Source organism: Mus musculus, chromosome 14 (genome assembly GCF_000001635.26).
Source record: "Mus musculus strain C57BL/6J chromosome 14, GRCm38.p6 C57BL/6J".
Classification (NCBI taxonomy): Eukaryota; Metazoa; Chordata; class Mammalia; order Rodentia; family Muridae; genus Mus; species Mus musculus.
In genome coordinates, this window is record NC_000080.6 from 32,159,106 (window position 1) to 32,179,903 (window position 20,798).

The window sequence follows — 20,798 nt, forward strand, 5'->3', positions numbered from 1 at the left end:
AAGGAAGCATTTGCCTGGGCCATCTTTACCATTTCAGAGGCTTTGTCCATTATCAGCATGGCATAAAGCAGGGTGGCCTGCAGGCAGAAGTAGCTCAGAGTACTACATCCAGATCCACATGCAGCAGAAAGAAAGAGTGAGCCACTAAGCCTGGCTTGGACTTCTGAAGCCTCAAAGCCAACCCCCAGTGACATACTTCCTCCCCCAAAGCCACACCCACCCCAACAAGGACACTCACTCTAAGTAGAGCCATCTTCTCATCAGTAAGCATTCAAACACGTGAGCCCGAGAGGGCCATTCTTACTCAAACCACCACAAACCCCAGAGGAAAAAAAGAGTTTATTTTCTTTATTTGCATGACTCTTTTTTGCCTGCATATATACATCTGTACCGTGTGCACGCCTGGTGCCCTTGGAGGTCAGAAGGCACTGGAACCAGGAGGTATGGGTGGTTGTGAGCCATCCTGTAGGTGGCTGGGAACCAAAACTGGGTCCTCTGCAAGAACAGGAAGTGCTTTTTTTTTTTTTTTTCAAGACAGGGTTTCTCTGTGTAGCCCTGGCTGTCCTGGAACTCACTCTGTAGACCAGGCTGTCCTCGAACTCAGAAATCCGCCTGCCTCTGCCTCTGCCTCCGGAGTGCTGGGATTAGAGACTTACTGATAGGCACGAAAATGATCCAGACTAAGGGCAGGGAGTGTTACTGCATGCCTCCACGTTGAGCTCTAAGAAGACTTTGCGCAGGCGCGGAAGGAAATCTCGCGAGACTGTCAGAACACTACCGAGAAGCGTGGTAGGGAGGCCATCCTATCGCGAGAACTCTGTCTTCAGGGTCCGGATCCTTCCACGGCTAAGTGTCTGGGTCGGTCTAAGGTCCGCTCGGATCACCGGAAGGAGCGCTGCCAGCCGGTAAGGACGAGAGTGGCCGGCGGGCGCGCTTCCTCTTCTGCCCTGTGCCCTTCTTCGCTCCGGCCTGTGGCCTGTCCTGCCCTCCCCTCCATTCTTCCCGACCCTCGGGTCCGGGACCACCATCCCACCTGCCTGCACGCGGGGCCCAATGGCCCTTCCCTTCCCCAGGTCACGTCTGCTGTGATCGCCTCTCCAGTCCCCGCGTCGCGCCAGGCCAGAGCTCCTCTCCCTCCCCTCGTCCCGACGCTACCACTTTTCCTTCATGCCCAAGCGCTGGATCTGTCTTCTCTCCTCTGTCCTGTCGACATGTTTCGTTCCTGGGCCACGATTGCAGCCTGAATGCTTCTCTTCCATCCCTTTCCCTACATTGCCCTGACTGTCCTCTGGGTTTATAGCGGTGACAGCCCTGTTTCTCTGGTCCCAGGCGGGCCTGGTTTCCATTACTGACCCAGTGCACATTTGCCCCTATTCCTAGTGGTTTGGCAAGGTGGAATGACTTCTGGAGGCCCACTATCCGTTTCCTTCTCCCAGCAGTCCCTTTAAATCGTTTGATTCGTCCCTTCAGCTGATGAGAAGAGAGAGCTTGCAGAATCATTAATTCATAGCTCGGGCGTTCATTTGCTATATGCTTAGGGTACTGAGGATATAGTAATGTAAAGAAGTGGACGTGCTCCCGGCCCTGATGTGACTTAGCCCTTGCGGTGGGAACAGTATGGGTTTAAGTGCTACAGGCTGGAACTTGGGAGGATGGCTCAAGAATGACAAGTCAGAGGGGCTGGAGTTATCTGACCCTCCTGCACACAGCTCTCCTGCTAGTGTTGTTTAGTAGGTAAGGGCCTGCCACCCTGGCGTCCTTTTGGAAGGACTTGACTTTCCACCCACTTGGTAATTTGGAGTATGGTCATAGACCTTTTGAGTTACTTCCCTGGGTGTGTATGGGACAGGTAAGGCTGTTGGTTCTCCGTTAGCATCCCACTGTGATGTTTCTGAACTTTTAAAGTACATTAGAACATTGGAAAGAATTTCATCCTGTGTGACAAACAGGAGACTAATTTGTACTGCTCAGCAGGTCGCTTGATTTGCTCTGTGGATTTTTTTGTTTGTTTAAGAAGAGTGTCAGATCCCCTTACAAGCCATTGTGAGTCACCTGATGTGGGCCCTAAGAACTGAACTCTGGCCCTTTGATAACCACTGGGCCATCTCTCCAGCCTGGTTTGTTTAGTTTGCTTGAGACTGGCTGCAGGGATCCTGTTGGCTCTGCTGGGTTTACAGACGTACGTGCCACCACACCCAGGTGATTTGCTCTTTGCAAGATTTACTCGCCCGAAGAATTGTTCTGCTAAGTGAGATAATGGGTAGCTGCTGGCACTAACAGTCCCTGCATTTAGATCTCTTTTTTCTTTTTTTTTTACCTCCTCCCTTGGGTCTTTGAGCCTTTCGGAAAATAACCTAGACATTTAAAGTTTTCAGATTGAAGTTTGATGATGACGAACGTGTCTGTCTCTACAGTTACGTTATTCTTTTGAGGAAAATTACCGAACTACAGATGAACTAAGATGCTTCTTAAAGCATCTTGTATCTAGTTTTAGAAGTTAACTTGACTCCCATGGCCAGTTTATGAAAGCAGTGCAGGTTGCTTGTGTCCCAGGGATCTGTATGTAGGTCTTATAGAACTCTGGGTGTCCCGGCACACACCCCTTCTGCACTTGAGAGTCTCTCAGCTAGCTTTCTGGGCCTTTGCCCACACAGTGTTAACACACCGGTCAGTACTTATAGCAACTCACTGAGCCTGTTAGCCACCTTTTTTTACCTGTGCTTCTTATTTCAGAAATCTATTGTTGTCTGTGAATCAGTGGCACAAACGTTCTGCTAGATGGCAGATTCACCATCGTCTCCACAGGAACAACACCACTGTGCCTTTCTGTTCAAGACCTTAAATACTTGAATGACTACATAAACCTTAAACGGCCCCTTCAAAATACCTGGTGCAGATGAGGGGTTTAGACTCATACTAGATCATAGCCAAAAGGCTAAGAGGCAACCAGACTCAGACTTTTGGGTGTAGAAGCCTGTGACTACAGGTATCCTATTTAACCCTGTTAAGCCTATAAGAGTTGCTAAGTTGAGCTCTTCTGCTCTAGGTGTGTCACCAGTGGTACTCTTGTTTCTATGCTTGTCTCTTAGAGGGGCTGTCAGTTGTCCTCAGCTTGCCTTCTGTGACTGTTAAATCTAACACTTCAGACATCATTTGTAAGCTTATCGTCTGTATACCTGAATTAGATAGATTCACAGGCAAGTGAGCTAAATAATTACTGTGTAGGTATTCTGTTTTTAGCTAGCATGAACCACTCATCAGGTGCTCATGACTGTCTTCCTCCAGGTTGGCTTTGCTTGGCTTGATTGCGCGGTAGAATCAACATGTTTTTCTGGGGGACCAGGATTGCACTTGGGGCTTTTGAGCTTGTAGTTCCTCCCATTTGGCATTGCCTTGATTGCCCTACAGACCGAGCAGTTTTGGTTTAGTGTTGAGTGAGTAGGTTAAATGGGCTTAGCTTGTGTCAGTAAGTATAGCATAGTCTTTTAATACGTGGACAATTACAGCTTCCAAAATAATTCAGGTATGTTTTGAGTTTTACTTTAGCTATATTGCTAGTCCCTCAGGCAATTTCTGTGGTACTTACTGCAAAATCTGAGGGGGGAAATGTTGAGTTGGCTGTAAATACAGTGCACATTTTAACCAACAAGCCCATTGTTATTTTGAGTTTGTGGAACTAAGATTTTTGGGTCTGGCAGTTTTAAAAACTGCCTTTCTCAGCACTCATGCTAGGATTGTGATTTCTGTGGAGACAACCCTCATCAGTTCTGTATTGTTTGAAAACAAGAAATTAAGTTTTTCTGGGTGCTGTTGCAAGGGTTCTGGAAGTCCAGAAGGTCTACCAAGAGGCAGAATACTGAGTTCAAGACCGGCTTGAACTACAGGAAACTGTCAGAAACTAAGGGCTAGGGCGTGGCTTAGTTAAAGTGTTGTCTAGCATATACAAAGCTCAGCGTTGTACCTCCAATATTGGGGGGAAAATGTGTTGGAAACATTGTCCTCTTCTAAATTACTTTCCTAAATTAATACTACAGGTTTTAAGGGGACAGCATCAAGTTGATTATGTTTATAACACAAAGATTTATTTTGCAGCTGCTCTGAATTTGACCATTAACACATTATTTATTCATCCATTAATAAAAGATGTATTAAAGCACAGGTTGGTTCAAGACCAAGCATTGGTACAAGTGCTGCGGGTCCTTTTCTTATTTAGGCCAACTCTGTTGCACATACAGCACGCGGGGAAGGTTGTTAGTGCCAAGGTACAGATGATCCCAAGCTGTGTGTATAGTGCTGTGTGTTCTAGCTGGGAGAGCCTTCAGGGTAAGAAAGCAGGCCTGACAAGAGAGGCATGTATTCAAGCATTGCTTCTCAACCTGTGGGTCTTGACCCTTCGAGGCGTCAATGACCCTTTTGTAAGGGTCACTTTAGAGCATCAGAAAACAGATATTTATGTTATGATTCATAACAGTAGCGAAATTAGTTACGAAATAGCAATAAATAATTTTATGGTAGGAGGTTGAGAACCACTGTGTTAGCGGGTTCTTACTGGAAACCTGTATAGATAGTAGGCACAAGAGGGCAGCATGACAGTTCTATTGCCTGGTAATATTGAAGAATCGTGTATTTGACCAGGAAAGGCTTTCTATTGCTTATAACTTGAAAAGCAGACGGCTAGAAGGGACTAACGTGGCATGCTGGCAGAAAGAACTTGGAGAACCAAGCTGGACAAGACAGGGTGGAAAGAGGGACTTCTTAGTTTACTAAAATGGAGATGTCAAGACTCAGACTAGCTGTATTTCCCTTCCCCTGGTATTTTTGGACAGGGTCTTGGTGTATATAGGTGGCTTTGAACTCACTAGCCCAGTATGGGAAGGGTGGTTTTCCTGCTGTAGCCTGCTGGCATTACCTTGCTTAAATGTACCACTGACATGAAGTACAGAGAGCTGTACATTTTTCATTCATTTAATCTTTGTATCTTCACCAAATGTGCTATCCAAACAGGATATCTGGAACTAGCTGTTTCTGTCTTCCTTTTGTAATGAGTGTATGACTTGGGATCTCAAACTGCGTTTCAGGGTAAAGGAGGTGATGCTGATCTGGGATGTTTGAGTCTTCTCTCATGGTTTTGCTTTACTCTTAATGTCCACAAAGTCACTTTATATGTATAGGAAATAGAAAATAAGTGTCTGATGGGGCTCATACCTGTAATCCTAAGTACCTCCAGAGTGCTGAGTCAGCTCACAGGCCCTTCCCTCCACTCTGTAAGGCTGGAGGGATTCTGACCACACCTCAGGAAAGAATGCTCTAATTAGTCTGAGTGAAGCCAAGTTAATGAGTTTATTAAGTAGAGATAAGAGATGTCCACCCTTCTGTTCTGGCAGTAGACATCAAAGGCATAGGTGAAGGCGTCTTCAGAGTTCTGCACGTACTTGTCTTTACCATGATTTATGCGGTATTGCTCAAAAGTTGTGATTATGACAAAGCTTAAAGATTAAGTAAGCAAAGTTTAAAAGTTGAGTAAAGTTCAAACATTACGTAAAAAAAAAAAAAAAAAGCTGGTTTAAAGAACTCGTGTTTGTAAATGGCTGTGGTGGTTCTGTGAGGCATGTTGTTGGGGCCAGGGGTGAGAAGAGTTAAGATGGTCAGGACCTCAAATAAGCAGAGGGCTTTTGTTAATTTGTAGTCTTTGAAGTGTACCAGGACTGACCTGGAGTTCTGTGGCAGGGCTTTAACTCTGGATCCTCTTTCCTCCTGACTGTTGAGATTACGGGTTTGAGTACCGCAGCTGATGCAATTGGTTGTTTCTGATACCCTTTTCTGAAATGCCTTTAGGAAAACAACCTCTGGGGCTGGAGAGATGGCTCAGTGGTTAAGAGCACTAACTGCTCTTCTGGAGGTCCTGAGTTCAATTCCCAGCAACCACATGGTGGCTCACAACCATCTGTAATAGGATATGATGCTCTCTTCTGGTGTGCCTGAAGACAGCTCCAGTGTCCTCATATACATAAAATAAATAAAACTTTAAAAAAAGGAAAACAAGCTCTATCTCTGTAGGCAGTTTCTGTTTTATCATGTATGTTGTATGTTGAAGTTTCTTTACTTTCAGACAGGAATTGTAAAGTAGATCCCAAGGTGAGGGGCACGTTTCTCTTTCTGTATCTGCCAGTTTCAGCACTCTGGAATCTTAGGCATTTGCTAGAGGCCAGCCTTAACTACGCAGCAAGAGTTTTTCTGTTTCTTCCCTCCCAACCCCCCATCCCAGGTATTTGCTGTGTAGTTCCAGCAGTCCTGAACTCGCCGCGCTCTAGACCAGTCTGGTCTTTAAAACAGCCTGTCTCTGCCATCCAGCCAGTAACAGCTTTTCTAAGCGTAAAAAGGAAGAAGTCTCCTAACTAACCAAGTCAAAATAGCTCTGGGGAGAACCCCAGTCGGCTGCTGGACCGTTATCGCGGTCGCTGCGGGCCCCGCTTGTTCTCTGTAGTTAGTGACTTGCTGCTGAGACCTCTTGACCGCCGCTGGGCCCGGGGAGGGGCTGCCGAAGGCCCCAGCCTCGCGCCCACGGAGGCCCTGTGGTGGGCGGAGTAGCAGGTGTGTTTGCGGAGGGGGAGGGAGACGTGACGCGCGCAAGGCGGGGCGTGACCTGGCCGGTAGGGTATAAACCTGGCCGTCGAGCGTGTTCTCGCAGCAGTTTTCGTCGCGGGGCCAGACTACCTGGTAAGTGTGCCACCTGGGCCAGGAGACTGCGCATGCGTGCGGGGAGCCCTGGGGGACCAATTTCATTAGCCGCTCCTAGAAAGGGCAACGGGAAGCCTAGAAAGCTGTTTGAGTCACTGCTACTCTAGCTTAATTTTTTTTACCGTTCGGTTTTTAGTTTTTGAAACAGAAAAACCTTACTTTAGTTTTGCCATTAGGTGGCAGAATTTTGCAGCCTTTGCCTTTTTTTTTTTACACCCCCCCCCCCCCCCCCCAGTTACTGCTTATAGAGTTTATGTGCTGGGTTTAGTAGCTACTTGTGAAAGCAAGCTAGAGGGCTGTGGAGGCTAAAGAATTTGAACTGGACTTAACTCAAGATCTGTATACTCTTTGAGATAATGTGCTGTGATTAAAAAACCCCTTTTCACTGGAAGAAGAAACAGCAAGTGAAGGCAAGAAATGGCTCAAGGTAAAATTGCAAAATAACCACGTACTGTTACTAAATTGATAGCTTTTTCACTCCAAGTTTGTACAAACGGTCTCCTGTAGGCTGTCTCTTCAAACATAATACAGTTGACAGTATTTTAAGATAAATATGTGTGTGTCCTATAGGTCTCCTATGGCCTCTTGACTCAACTGCCAGGAAAATCAGTAAAACGTGGAGGACAGTTTTTTAGAGGTAGAGAGATTATCTATTCCAGCCAGGGGAGGTGGCACCCGCTTTTAATCCCAGTACTCTGGAAGCAGAGGCAGGCTTGGTCTACTTGGTGAATCCTTGCATTAAATTAAAAAAAAAAAGATAATCTATTTTAAAACCTTGATTTAGTCAACAACCAAAGCCTGGAGTGGTTATGATTACCCGCATGCTGGAACTGAAGGGTCTCTTCCTCCATCCTTTCAGCTGGACACTGGGACTTGGTAGTATTTGGATTATTCTGAGGCTATCGTGACAGTGCTGCCTGTTTTTGTAGTTGCAATCCAAGGTAGATGGTTCTGGAACACTGCTTGTAATTTATCAAGGACTATAAAATGTATTGAGACTCTGTGGAAATTAATAATAAACCCATAGAAACATTAATCTGAAACTCTAATTTTGGCAAATACAATTCATGGGTTGAGAACCCTTGTTCTAAATCCAAGTCTCACCCTTGTGCTTGTGGCCTTTAAAGGGCCATTTAGGGGCTGGAGAGTTGGTTTATTTAGCGTGTGAGAGCACTTGCTTGTCTTGCAGAGCACTCATGTGGCTCAACCACCTGTAACTTCAGTTCCAGGGATCTGTTGCCTTTTGGCCTCTTAAAGTAGAAGGTGCACTTGTAGTGCACATAGTCTTTGCAAACAAAGCCTGTGCTGAGCTCCAGGCTCATTCAGTTTTTACACACACACACACACACACACACACACACACACACACACACACAATGTATGTATGTATGTATGTATCATTTATACTATGTAGTCCTTTGGCTTCATGCATGAAATGTGGGTCTAGTATTAAAATAGCAAGGTTTTATTTAACTATATTATTGGTGTTGAGCGTTGAACTCAGGACCTTGAGCATGCTAAACACTTTACTGTGGCCCCAGTAAGCTTTTCCTTCTTTCAGTTTGTGGTTAGTGTGAATCATGAGAATTACAGCTTTTGGAAATCTTATGGTTAAAGCATGTGATATAAGTTATCTTTAGTTTGTGGTTTGTTGCTAATACTGGCTCAAAGGTCTTTGGACTTAACTAGATCTGTATGCTGCATATAGATACCGTCCCCTCAGCTTGGTGGAGTTTGAGGGGTGCAGGGGGTGGTGATGCTTGAGAATAGGGTGTGCTGCTTTTACGTTTCCCAGTGTTCTAAAACTTAGTACAGAGTGTGGCATATGCCTGTAATCCAAGTGGCTGGGTGGCGGAAATCGGCTTGTGAAGTTTAAACAAGATGATTTATTTTTTGAAGGGATTTTTTATTTTGTTGAGACAGTCTCACATTGTAGCCCAGGACGCCTTAGAATTCAGTATGTAACTCGGGCTGGGCTTGAACTCTATGCAGTTTTGCCTTAGCCTCCTGAGTGCTAAGATGTGCCATGAGCCACCATTTGTTTTGTCTGTGTCCACTCCTGGGAACATGTTTGTAGTTGGATTTCAAGGACTACTGTTAAGGATCTAGTAGTACAGTCTAATCTACTTATAGTCAAGTGTTTCTGGCTTATCTAGAATTGTGGAGGGTTTCACATTGTGAAGCAGAATTCTAATTAAAAATTTCATGGTGTCAGGCATTTTAGTATTCTACACAAGTGAGGACTTGAGAAGGTTGACACAGGTAAAGACAGTTGGGAAAATAGTTACATAGGCCATGCATGGCTAACTTCAGTGCAGTGTGGAAATGGGGGACACTCAGCGTTTCAAACCTTCCAATACTACTGTGATGGCAGTTACCCTACAGTGTGTGCCCAATACACTTGAAGCCCACTTATAATATGAGATGGAAACAAATTAATATAGCTGCTGTTTCCAGGATTAGGAACAATTCCACAGGGGCTTCTGACAAATGCAATTGAGGAAGCCCTTTCTTCTGTAGGTCATTGTGGGTAAACATACTGAGGTAGCAGAATTAGCAAGTGGGAAGTTAGAAAATTTCCTGAACTTTGAGTATTGGGTAGGAACTCAGAAGTTCCTCGATCTGAGCCCTTTGCTGCAGGGGAAGAAAGCTGCAGAGCTTTATCTTTCTGCTAGCTGCTTCTTTCTTTGTTTACAAATTATCTCGTGTGTATGGGTGGGTGTTTTGTCTGCATTTATGTCTCTGTACCTCGCTTACATTACTGGTGTCTGAGGACCCTCTGAGACTGTACCTACAGATAGTTGTGAGCCACCATGTGGATGCTAGAAAATGGTCCTCTGGAAGAGCAGGCAGTACATTTAACCTACCTAGCCACCTCTCCAGGCCCCTAGCTTATTTCTGAGGGTGAGAACTCAGTATTGCTTCTGTCCAGCTTTCAGCCTGAGAGGAAACCTGGTCTTGGTCATGCTGTCAAGGCCAGTCCACAATTCTGCCTCTCCTCAAATGGGCAGCCAGCCATTGCTACTCTATTCATTGAGCTGCATGCTGCCTTAGAGACCAAAGCAGGCTTCTTTGAAGTCATTGTCTTCAGGATTTTAGGAAGTTTGTTAAGACAATCCCCTCCTTGGAGCTATTCTGAAGTCTGACTCTACTAGACAGGTCTCCAAATGTTGGAGAGGTGTAATCATGGCCTCCCAGAGTTGCTTATCTAGGCCAAACAGCTTTCCTGTTTGGAGATGTTCCCCCTCCGCCCTCCATGGTTTTGAGCCCTCCTTCCCTTTTTCTAAATGCCTCCATAGCATGTCACTAACGGCCTAATGATCATAGGACCAAGAAGCCTTGTGACAAATGTATCCAAATAACACATGAATTAAAATTTCCGAATATCCAGTACAGTAGTACCAAGTCAGAATTTGCCTTCAACATCTCCATCTTTTATTTATTTCTTTTTATTAATTCTTTTCTAACTGTCCTTACCCTTCAATGCAAACAAGTTCTTTTTGCTTTATTAGGTTTAAAGCTACATAGAAATAGTTTTGGAGTCTGTTTCTGTCACAGATCTATGTTGTTTCTAACATTTGCCTTTTATGTTTTCAATCCCAGTAATTAGAGAAAACAGGTATTCATTAAACAAACAAGCTAACAAACAAAACAAACCGCTGTACACAGGCCTGGTGGCCTCTTTGGGGCTGTGACTGTCGCTGGCTTTACTTACTGTGTAGCTGAAGATGGATAATCATTTTACCTTTAATTCTTAGTCTTCCTCCCTCTGATTTAGGAGTCCAGAAGTTCCAGGCATACCTTCATGCAGGTTTCTGTAGTGCTGAGGATTAAATGAAGGCTTCATGCATGCTAGGCATTCTGTGTTTATACCTTAATTCTAAATCTGTCCCAGACAACCGCGGTTGTCCTCGCAGTGAACGTTGTCTAGTCCGCTATGTGGCTTTCTGACACTTTTTGTTATTCACCTGGTTCTGTCATGTGCTCCTCCCCACCTGTGCTTTTCTCCAGCTTCTGCTAGTGAACTCCGGGTACTTTCCCACACTAAATTCTTTTTTAGAAAGCTTTTATATCTAAGTTACATAGAATCGTTTTGTTAGATATAGCTTACTAAGTATAATATTGTCTGTTAAAAAAGTATTTTTGTGTGTCTGTCTGTCCTGTTGTTATGTGGGTACCCAAGGAAGCCAGAAAAGGAAGTTAGCTCTCCTGGAGTTGTTGTTACAGGTGGTTGTAAGCCTCCTAGCAGAGGTGGGTGCTGAGAACTGAACCCAGGGACTCACACGTGGTGAGAGAGTTACTTCTACACTGAGCCACATATGTAGTTCAGAAACTTATTAGTGATTGGTGGTTTTGTTTTAGTTTTGTTGTTTTTTGGAGACAAGGTCTCAAAACCAATGCTTTGTAGTCCTGCTTGCTGTCATCTCCCCACTTCCAGCACTACGTAGGGGAGGAGATCACAGCAAGCTTGATGTTCTTCTAACATTCTCACTCGCATGTGTTGTGCTATTTTAGGACCACTAGTGTTTTTTTTTTCTCAGATACATATGTTCACATGTAGATTGCCCTTACATAAAATAGACAGAATTTTCTCCCTCCCTCCCGTTACCCCTCGCTCCTTTCTTTTGCTTTCTTTTGAGACAGGGTTTCTGGAGCCTTGGCTGTCCTGGAACTCTCTCTGTAGACCAGGCTGGCCTCAAAGTCAGTGAGACCCATCTGCCTTTGCCTCCAGTGCCCCCTCTCCACCTAAACGCTTTCTAGCAGAAATAGGTTGGTGAGGAAGGGAGAATACATGTGTTGGAATCACCAAAGTTGTTAGTAGTGAGAGCCTTTTGGGCCATGATTGATTGAAAGATGGTTTGGGGATGTAATTATGGTGCTATTTAGATTTCTTTCTTTTACAGGAACAGTGAGCAGAATGAACACATCCCTGGAACAGAGTGGCTGCTACAGTAATAGAGAAACTCTTCTGAGGTGCAGTGATGCAAGGAGGGAGCTGGAGCTTGCTATTGGTGGAGTACTTCGGGCTGAACAGCAAATTAAAGATAATTTACGAGAGGTGTGCTGGGTGCTTTTCTCTTCCTTGGTCTGGCTTTAGCACAAGGGTGGTTAGAGTACAGCAAAGGACTCCTCAGTGTCACCCAGAAAGCTTGATCCCATATCCTGAGTGGTCTTAACCCTAATCCTCTGCCTGGTGTGTTGGAGCTTTTGATCTCATAGGGAAATAAGTCCTGCTGGAAGAATCTGGGAATCTGACTGTAGAATGCTCTTCAGCACATGGTTTTCATTGCACTTTTGTATGGTTCTTGTACACAGTCATGCAAGGTAACAGAGTAGGCAGTAGTCTGCCTAGCTGCAGTTTTAATTTATTGAGACAGGGTCTCTCTCTATAGTTCTGACTGGAACTCTCAGATTTGCCTGACTCTGCCTCCCTGGGTGCTAGAATTAATTAAAGGCGTGTGCCACAGTGCTCAGGGTAGCTGCACCTTTTTGATACATAAAATATGTCACTTCATTATGTCCCCACTTAATTTGTTGGTAACATGATTTTAAGTAGTGTAGTCTCTAAACTACTGTCACTTTGCATATCAGAATGAATTTTTTTAGTTCCAATAGTATTCTGCTGGTGAGTGCTTCAAGTTGTATATGATTTAGAAAACCTTTCCCTACCCCCAAAGGGGAACTTTGTGATATACTTATGTGGGTGCCCATGTGATTTATAGGTGTCTTGAATTTTCCCTCAGAATTTTTATATATATAGACAAAATGTGAATTGCTATATACGTTCTTAGGAACATTAGTTAGTTTATAATTAGTCTAAACTGTTAATCCTAATGGTCTCCTTGCTTTCTGGAATACTCTAAAGGACTGTTTATTCCATGCAAGTGGGAAAAGCACACAGACTAACTAGCAGCATATCTTTTCTTTTGCCCCCCCCCCCCCCCCCAACAGGGTTTCTCTTCCCGTAGCCCTGGGTGTTCTGGAACTTGTTCTGTAGATCCCTCTAATATACAGATATCAGCCTTCCTGTCTCTCTAATGCTGGGATTAAAGGTGTGCACCACCAAGTTTATCAATGATAAATTTGTAAGACTATATTTTAAAGTTCATGGAAAGCTGAGGGGAATTAGTATCCTGGCATAACTTTTTCTTTTGATTGCTGATACCCCAGATAAGTCTAGTTCTCTCAGGAGGAGGAGTGAGTGAAGGAGTTTAGAAGTTAGGTATGGCTTTTTTTTTTTTTTTGGCTTGGATTCTTTAACTAGGATTCATAGGACTTCATGGGATCACTGAAATTGTAGGCACATTTTTGAGTATAGACTGAAAAGGGAAGACCCTTCACAGTGGCCAGTAAATATAAAGGATTTCTGACCCTCAGAAGTTTAAGAGCATGAACATTTTATGGGAATTGTCATTCTTTGGCTTATAGCACTAGTTTATGTTATCATGCATTTCCTAGGTAAAAGCTCAGATTCACAGCTGCATAAGTCGCCACCTGGAATGCCTTCGGAGCCGAGAGGTGTGGCTCAATGAACAGGTCGATCTCATCTATCAGCTTAAAGAGGAGACACTGCAGCAGCAGGCTCAGCAGCTCTATTGGGTAAGGTGACTGTGTTTGAGCTGCCTTCTCCATTCCAGTGAATGTTTTCTCTGCCTTCTATTACTATGTCAGATAAAAGTCAGTCTAAAATGGTTTTTATTAGTTTGAATATTTCTGGTACTTTTAATATCTTTGTGGCTAGATGTTTGCATTTTTCTTGTAGCTAATGGGCCAATTCAATTGTCTTATTCATCAACTGGAGTATACTCAGAACAAAGATCTTGCCAATCAAGTCTCTGTGTGCTTGGAGAGGTAAAGACTTTTTACTTGTTTTGACTCTGGTCTATACTAGTAGGCATTAAAGCAAGTCATTTGTAACTCATTGTCTGTGTTGGATTTAACTCAACTTTGTGTTCTTGTGTAAAACCACCCTACCTTTATATTTAATGTTACTTGCTGATACTGATATTCCTTGAAAAATACCTACATTTTATCATTTTGGTAGACTGGGCAGTTTGGCCCTGAAGCCTGAAGATTCAACTGTCCTACTCTTTGAAGCAGATACATCTGCTCTGCGCCAGACCATCACCACATTTGGATCCCTTAAGACCATTGTAAGTAATGTTAATTTCAGCTATTTCTTAGGTCACTTTTCGGGTCTCTGACCTCATGGATGGTGGCTTGCTAGAGGCAGTGACCTTTAGAAATGTGACAGTAAGCTGGCAGTTTGGAGATTGTTGCTGATTCACTGAGAATACTTAGAGCTCATTTTGACACATTTAAACATAAATGTTAGGAATTTGGACAGGCAACCGAGTATAGTCTCATGAGTCTTGTTTAAATCGAGGTACTGCTAGGTATAGGGAAGACATCTTATGACACAGATAATGCAAAGCTTGTAAGCCATTGGATTTATAGTGGATAGTACTTTAGTGAAAAGAGAATTAGGATTATGCTATCAGGTTTTTTTTGATAGGAGATCACAGTGTAAATAACACAGTTCTCTTCTTTTCATAGCAAATCCCTGAGCATCTGATGGCTCACGCGAGCTCCTCAAGTATTGGGCCTTTCCTAGAGAAAAGAGGCTATATCCAGGTGCCAGAGCAGGTAAGCCGCAGCTCTGTGTCTGGTAATTCTCTTGTGTCTTGATATCCATTTTTTTTTTTTAAATTTGTGAAGAGCATCCACTTGATTGCCTCTCTTGAAGCACTGAATGTCAAATAGAAATTTAGTTTTATAAATCTTTAAGTTTTATAGATTAAGGAGAAAAATAATCACTTTATTGGAAATTCCTAACATTGCTACTGACTTGTTCTTGCTTGAGGATTCTCTAATTCAGAGATGTGTTTGTAAAAGCAAGTGAATAAAGGGTTGAAGACATCTGAGTTGAGAGGAACTCTAGCACTCAGACTGTCTCCCTCAGTCTGATTTAGTAGTTATATATCCCACACTGGCTTCAGTGTGCAAACCTCCTGCCTTGGCCTCCCAGAGCGCTAGGTTGTAGGCATGCACCACCACTCCTGGTCTTGTTTTGTAACTGTGAAAATTGGGACTGGTAGGATGGCTCAGGGGTAAAAGCTTAACCCTGTAGGTTACCTGAGTTCAATCCGTGGAATCTGTCTAAAGGGAAGGAGAGATCCAAATCCACAAAGTTGTCCTTTGACCTCTATACACATGCCGTACCATGTGTGCCTTCTCACGCAGTGCATTTAGGATGCACACACCACAGTGCCTGTGTGGAGGTCAGAGGACTGTGTAGGATCAGTGGATTAAACTCAGGTCAATCATGCTTGGTGGCAGGAGCCCTCACTGCTAATCCATCTCATCAGCCCAGTAAGAAAAACATTTTAAATTGAGGTTGGGGAAGGCATGAGACTTCCTTAAGGTTAGTGGTAACCCTAGGTTAGAGTGCTTGGGTTCCTGTTTCTGCTAAGTTTTCTCTTGCATTTGTTAATGCCTTGTTACACAACTAAGTGTTTCTTTTTTCCTTTCTTCATGGCTTCAAGAAGTCAGCATCCAGTGGCACAGCTGTATCTCTGAGTGAGTGGCTTCTTGTAAGCAAACCTGCCATTGGTCTTCAGGCTCCTTATGTACCCAGTACCAACCCACAGGACTGGCTTATCCCAAAACAGACTTCAGAGAATAGTCAGGTGTGTAGCTGCCTTTATTGTTTCTGAGGTAGATTGGGTTAACAGTAATTTGTGTTTCTGAGCATTATTTAAAAGTACATGTTTTTAAGTCTTTAATTACAATAGTGAAATTACTTCACTATAGGTAGGAAGTTTAGAAAAAAAATCTTGCAACATACAAGTCCATAATCCTAAGTGAAATGACATCATCAAGATATTTTTGTTGGGATCCAATGCCCTTTTCTGATGTGTCTGAAGACAGTGACAATGAACTTTCATACATAATATAAATATAAATAAATATGAATCTTAAAAGAGTCACTCAAGCTGTGTATACATGGCTTAAAAAATCATTAAAATTTTTTTTTACAGCATTTTTCTGTATATGCATGTAATTAAAAATAATTTGTGCCAGGTGATGGTGGCATATACCTTTAATCCCAAGCACTTGGGAGGCAGGTGTGAGTTCATGGCCTACCTGGTCTACAGAGCAAGTTTTAGGACAGCCAGGGCTACACAGAGAGACTCTATCTCAAAACAAAACCATCATTCTGTATTTCATTTTGGCAAGTGTATAATGTTTGATCACATACAATTCGATTGGCTGAAACTTAAGATTCTGTTCCCTAAACATTTATGAGCTCTTAGTTCTTAGGAGTAAACTCCTATAAATTGAATTCCTAGGTTACTATTCTGCCTATATACCCTTTTGACTTTTGATACATTGTGCCAGTTTGTCTTTCTAGGAAGTTAATGGTTGATAATAAGTGGAGTATTCACCACTGTCTTACTTTTTTTCTATATTCTGTGAAGAGAAACCAGGTCCAAAACAACTTACAAAAGAAAACTTTTAATTGGGTACTTGTTAAAATTTAAGAGGGTGGGTGAGTTCATGACTCATCATGGCAGGGAGTGTGACAGTAGGCGGGCATAGTGTGGGGCAGTAGCTGAGAGTTCACATTTTATCTGCAAGTTGGAGGTGGAGGTAGGGAGAGACAGACAAGACACTGGACCTGGGCTTTTGAAACCTCAAAGCCCACACCCAGTGATACATCTCCTCCAACACCACATGGCCTAGTTCTGAACAGCCTACCTCCTGGAAACCAAGCGTTTAAATAGATGAGCCTGTGTGGCCATCCTCATTCAAACTGCCAGCCACCAAACCTCTCCAATAGTGGTAGTAGTTTTCAAGTTTGTTTCTTTGATTTTCACAGAGTATCAATTTTGCTTTTGAAGCAGTTGAATGTTTTTGTTTGTTAGACTTTGAATGTCTGTCCTATCACACAGGCATTATACCAAGAATACATTTCATTTTCTAAAACCTAGTACAGTACTTTGAAAAGATTACAAAAATGGGATTTTCATTTAAATGTTTTAGTATTTTTTGTTCAGGAAAATTAAGCATTAATTTTGGGTACTTTTATAGACTTCTGCCAGAGCCTGCAGTTTCTTCAGCGATGCCTGGGGCAATCTGAAGGGCTTAGAAAATTGGCTCCTTAACAGTCATCAACAAGAAATTGCTGGAAAACCAAGTTCCTCAAAATGTAACAGCCATTGTAGCACCAGTTCTTTCTCTCCTGAAGCTGAAAAGGCTGAAGATGTAGAGCTCCTTGATCAAGACGAGCTGGACCTGTCTGATTGGTTGGTGACTCCTCAGGAACCCTGTGAGCTGGAGAAGCCTGTGGATGGCAGCTGGGAAACCAGCGAGAAGTTTAAACTCTTGTTCCAGGTGTTCAGAGAGCCCTACAATGTGAGTGATTGGCTTGTCAAGCCTGACTCCTGTACCAACTGTCAGGGCAACCAGCCTAGAGGTGTGGAGATTGAGAACCTGGGCAATCTGAAATGCCTAAATGACCACTTGGAGGCCAAAAAATCAGTGTCGGTCCCCGGCGCAACAATCAGCGACGGCTGGCTTGCCCAGAACCATCAGGACACATGGAAAGTAGAGGAAGTGTGTAAAGCCAACGAGCCCTGCACCAGTTTTGCAGAGTGTGTGTGTGATGACAACTGTGAGAAGGAAGCCATGTATAAATGGCTTCTGAAGAAGGGAGGAAAGGACAAGAATGGAATGCCTATGGAACCTAAATCTGAGCCTGAGAAACACAGAGAGTCCCTGACACTGTGGCTCTGCCCTTCCAGAAATGAGCTAACAGAACAAGCTAAGGCACCCAAGGCTATGGCTCCTGCTAGAATTGCTGATTCCTTCCACGTCATAAAGAATAGTTCCTTGTCAGAGTGGCTTATGGGGCCTACGTGCAAAGGAGGCCCTAAGGACGTGCCTAATACAGAGGAGAGAGCTGGCAAAGAGATGCTTCAAAGCTCCATGGCCACTTCCTGGTGTCCCTTTAACACTGCCGACTGGGTTTTACCAGGAAAGAAAGTGGGAAGCCTCAGCCAGTTCCCCTCTGGAGAAGATAAGTGGCTACTTCGAAAGAAGGCACAGGTGAGTAGAGACCAAATTTTTCCCATTTCAGTCATTTAATTCCTGCTAAGTTTGGATGAGGTAGTAATTTTCCTAAGTCATAAGAGAATAACTTATAACTTGCATTTTTTATGAGTTTCTCAGGTCCTTAGCATTCAAGCTGCAGTAAAGATGAAAGTCCAACCTATTTTGTTTCAAGTTGCAACCTTTGTTCTTGAAAAACATAATTGTTCTTAACCATTTGATGGGGAGTTTAGTCCCATGCTTACCAGTAGTCATCTTTTTTATCTTCATGCAGGAAGCATTTCTTAATTCACCCCTACAAGAAGAACGTAACTTTCGCCCCGACTGTTACGGCCTCCCAGCAGTTTGTGATCTCTTTGCCTGTATGCAGCTTAAGGTTGATAAAGAAAAATGGCTGTACAGAACTCCTCTACAGGTAGGTACCTACCTGCATTAGTGTTATTGTAGTGGCTCATAAATGTTTTCTTCTTATGAACTTATGGGTTCCCCCCAGTAAACCATATTCCTGTTAATTTGTGCGTGAATAGAAGTCTTTTAAATTTAATGTAACTGTGTGCTATCAAAGTAAAATGCCTGACAATCTGAGTTCAGTCCTTAGAACCCATTAAAACTAGAACTGATTCCACAAAATTATCCTTTGTCCTCCATACCCACACCATAAAGCACACGCGCCCCCACGTGCATCATACAAATAATAAAACTAAAAATAACCTTGAACTTTATCTTACTTTTCAATTTGTTAACTGCCCATAATTTTCTTATTCCCTCATGGATTGTGGGTAGCTTAAGATTTGAGTCTATTTCATGGTGGGAAGAATTTTGCTGTCGGTGTGAACTGAAATTTCTATTGGCTTTTCTTTACAGATGTGAAGGAACAGACTACCAGAATCGAGCAGCTTTCCTGCAGATTATTGCACATCCTTGAGCTGAGTGACTGCGATTTGCCAAACCATTGTGCATTCCAAGCCTGACTAGTCAGCTTAGTTCCTCTCCTGCTTAGTTTTGAACTAGTAAACAGAAGTCATAAACTATGAGTTAAGTCTGTGAAAGAGGCTTCAAGTGGAGGTGATTCATTCTTTTGAAAGCCGTAACGTGCGTAACTTGATCAACTCCCGTACTAGAAACCACATCCCGGTACACAGGCCTTTACCAGCTTTTCTACAGCCAACACTAGTTTTAAAAGTGAAATATTCCTATATCAAGTGTGTTAATGTGTTCAAGGTAATAAGTTCTCTAACATTTGTCTTTTAGCTGTTTCTCATTACAGGCTTCTAGAGATTTGAAAATTTTTTTTGTTCAGTTGATATATAGAATATTTCACACAAATAGTTAACCTTGCCAATACAGTATATTTTTCCCTACTAAATGTCTATTAGTTATATTGCAAATTTTGATACTCATCAGATATTTAGCCTACATACCATTTCTAACATTTCTCATTTGGAAGAAATTAAGCTATTATAGTTGTTGCCTTTATTTCTTTCCAGTATCCAGTGAGCTCTTTGAAAGGGACTTTGTTTTAAGACCACTCTTAGGGCAGTCAGAGCTCTTAAAGTCCTACAAACCTCGGCTTTAACTAAAGTGAACCCTAAAGCAGAAAGGTAAAAAGTGTTAGGAATGCAGTACCCGAACCACTGGTCATCCTAAGGATTTCTTGGTGCATCCTGTGTAAATGGAAGCTGAGCTTGACACCTGGTGCTCTTAACTAGGGATAAAGTCAATGTCCTGTTACTTCAAGCACAGCATCCTGAACCTCCTAAAGTACAGTGCAGTGACATCTTGATTACCAGGCTGTGCTCAACACTGTGCCTTGGAGTGTCTCACCGAGACTTCACAGAACTGATATCCTTGAGTTCTGTATTCTAGAAAGCTTCTCTAAGGATTTATCTTTTACAGTTCCCAAGGATAAATTAGTTGCTTTCTATTCTTTGAACTATTAATATTAAGCCTCTGAAATGCCTATGCTATTGGAAGTACTTTTGGGAAAATTTTATGGTCCCATAGTGACATTACCATACAGCTTTACTGAAGCTCCAAATCATAGCTGAAAAGAACCTCATATTTTCTTATGTCCCTCAAGATGCCACTGAGTATTATAAAGTTGGTAGGTAAAGACAATTTAAGGAGCCTTTCCAACATTTTAGGTTGCAGGGAACTTTGTAGTTTCTTTTTTGAGGTCTAACACTGTATTCACATTATTAAAACATAATTTAAGTTAATCACTTGCTAATGATATATAAAACTTTCTTTTGCATTAAGTTTTAAATCTCCATTAAAAGCATAATGGACACATCAGTTGTGTTTGTGTTATCTGTAAAGCTCAGAATGTAACGATTAAGGGGTACAATAAATAATCTTATCTCTAGCCCTAAACTACACATATATTAAAAATACACATATCCCAGTGTGATTTGGCCATGTGTTTAGTACTTTTCTGTTAGACTATCTTTCCCAGAGGTTGCTTAGTATTTACCATGTTATGCACCCTGCAGTGCAGTTTTGTGATGATCACTTTTCCCTTTAGTTTTTCCAGGCTTAGAAAACTTCCAGCTCTTAATTATTCCGAGTTACCATACGGAATGAAGGTCAACTCTTGTACAGAGTGTTCTGTTCTAGGATACAACTCTAATGATTAACTTGAAGGACGTTGAGGTTGTTTATGTGAGCGTGCTGCAGCTGCCTTGGACACACACTAGAAGAGGGCATCAGATCCCATTATAGACGGTTGTGGGAATTGAACTCAAGAACCTCTGGCAGAGCAGTCAGTGCTCTTAACTGCTGAGCCATCTCTCCATCCCATGTTGAGGTTGTTTAATGTCATCCATGTTGGAGGAAAATCTTAGGTTATGCTACCAGTAGCCCTTCGTTTTACATGGTTTTGGCCTAATTCTGGCAGGAAAGAAAAAGCTATCACTTTATACTCCAGTAGCGTGTGTGTGCGTGCG

General features: G+C 42.8%; 1 protein-coding gene across 6 annotated transcripts; it reads left to right on the forward strand.

The window, feature by feature from the left end:
* The first annotated feature begins 773 nt into the window (after positions 1–773).
* On the forward strand, positions 774–20,750 carry Ncoa4 (nuclear receptor coactivator 4). Of its 6 annotated transcripts, none has more exons than XM_006519068.4 (11): positions 6,684–6,717; positions 7,092–7,165; positions 11,643–11,797; positions 13,198–13,338; positions 13,502–13,590; positions 13,784–13,892; positions 14,296–14,385; positions 15,288–15,428; positions 16,834–17,850; positions 18,128–18,268; positions 18,718–20,148. In XM_006519068.4, exons 2-11 carry the CDS (start codon positions 7,156–7,158, stop codon positions 18,721–18,723), a joined length of 1,899 nt encoding a protein of 632 aa, XP_006519131.1. In that variant the 5' UTR covers positions 6,684–6,717; positions 7,092–7,155; the 3' UTR covers positions 18,724–20,148. The 6 variants fall into 6 exon arrangements, with proteins under 6 accessions (XP_017171517.1, NP_001029160.1, NP_001271248.1 ...); XM_006519067.3 differs by having other exon boundaries at positions 6,687–6,717; positions 15,285–15,428; XM_017316028.2 differs by lacking the exons at positions 6,684–6,717; positions 7,092–7,165 and adding an exon at positions 774–905.
* Positions 20,751–20,798: the final 48 nt, after the last annotated feature.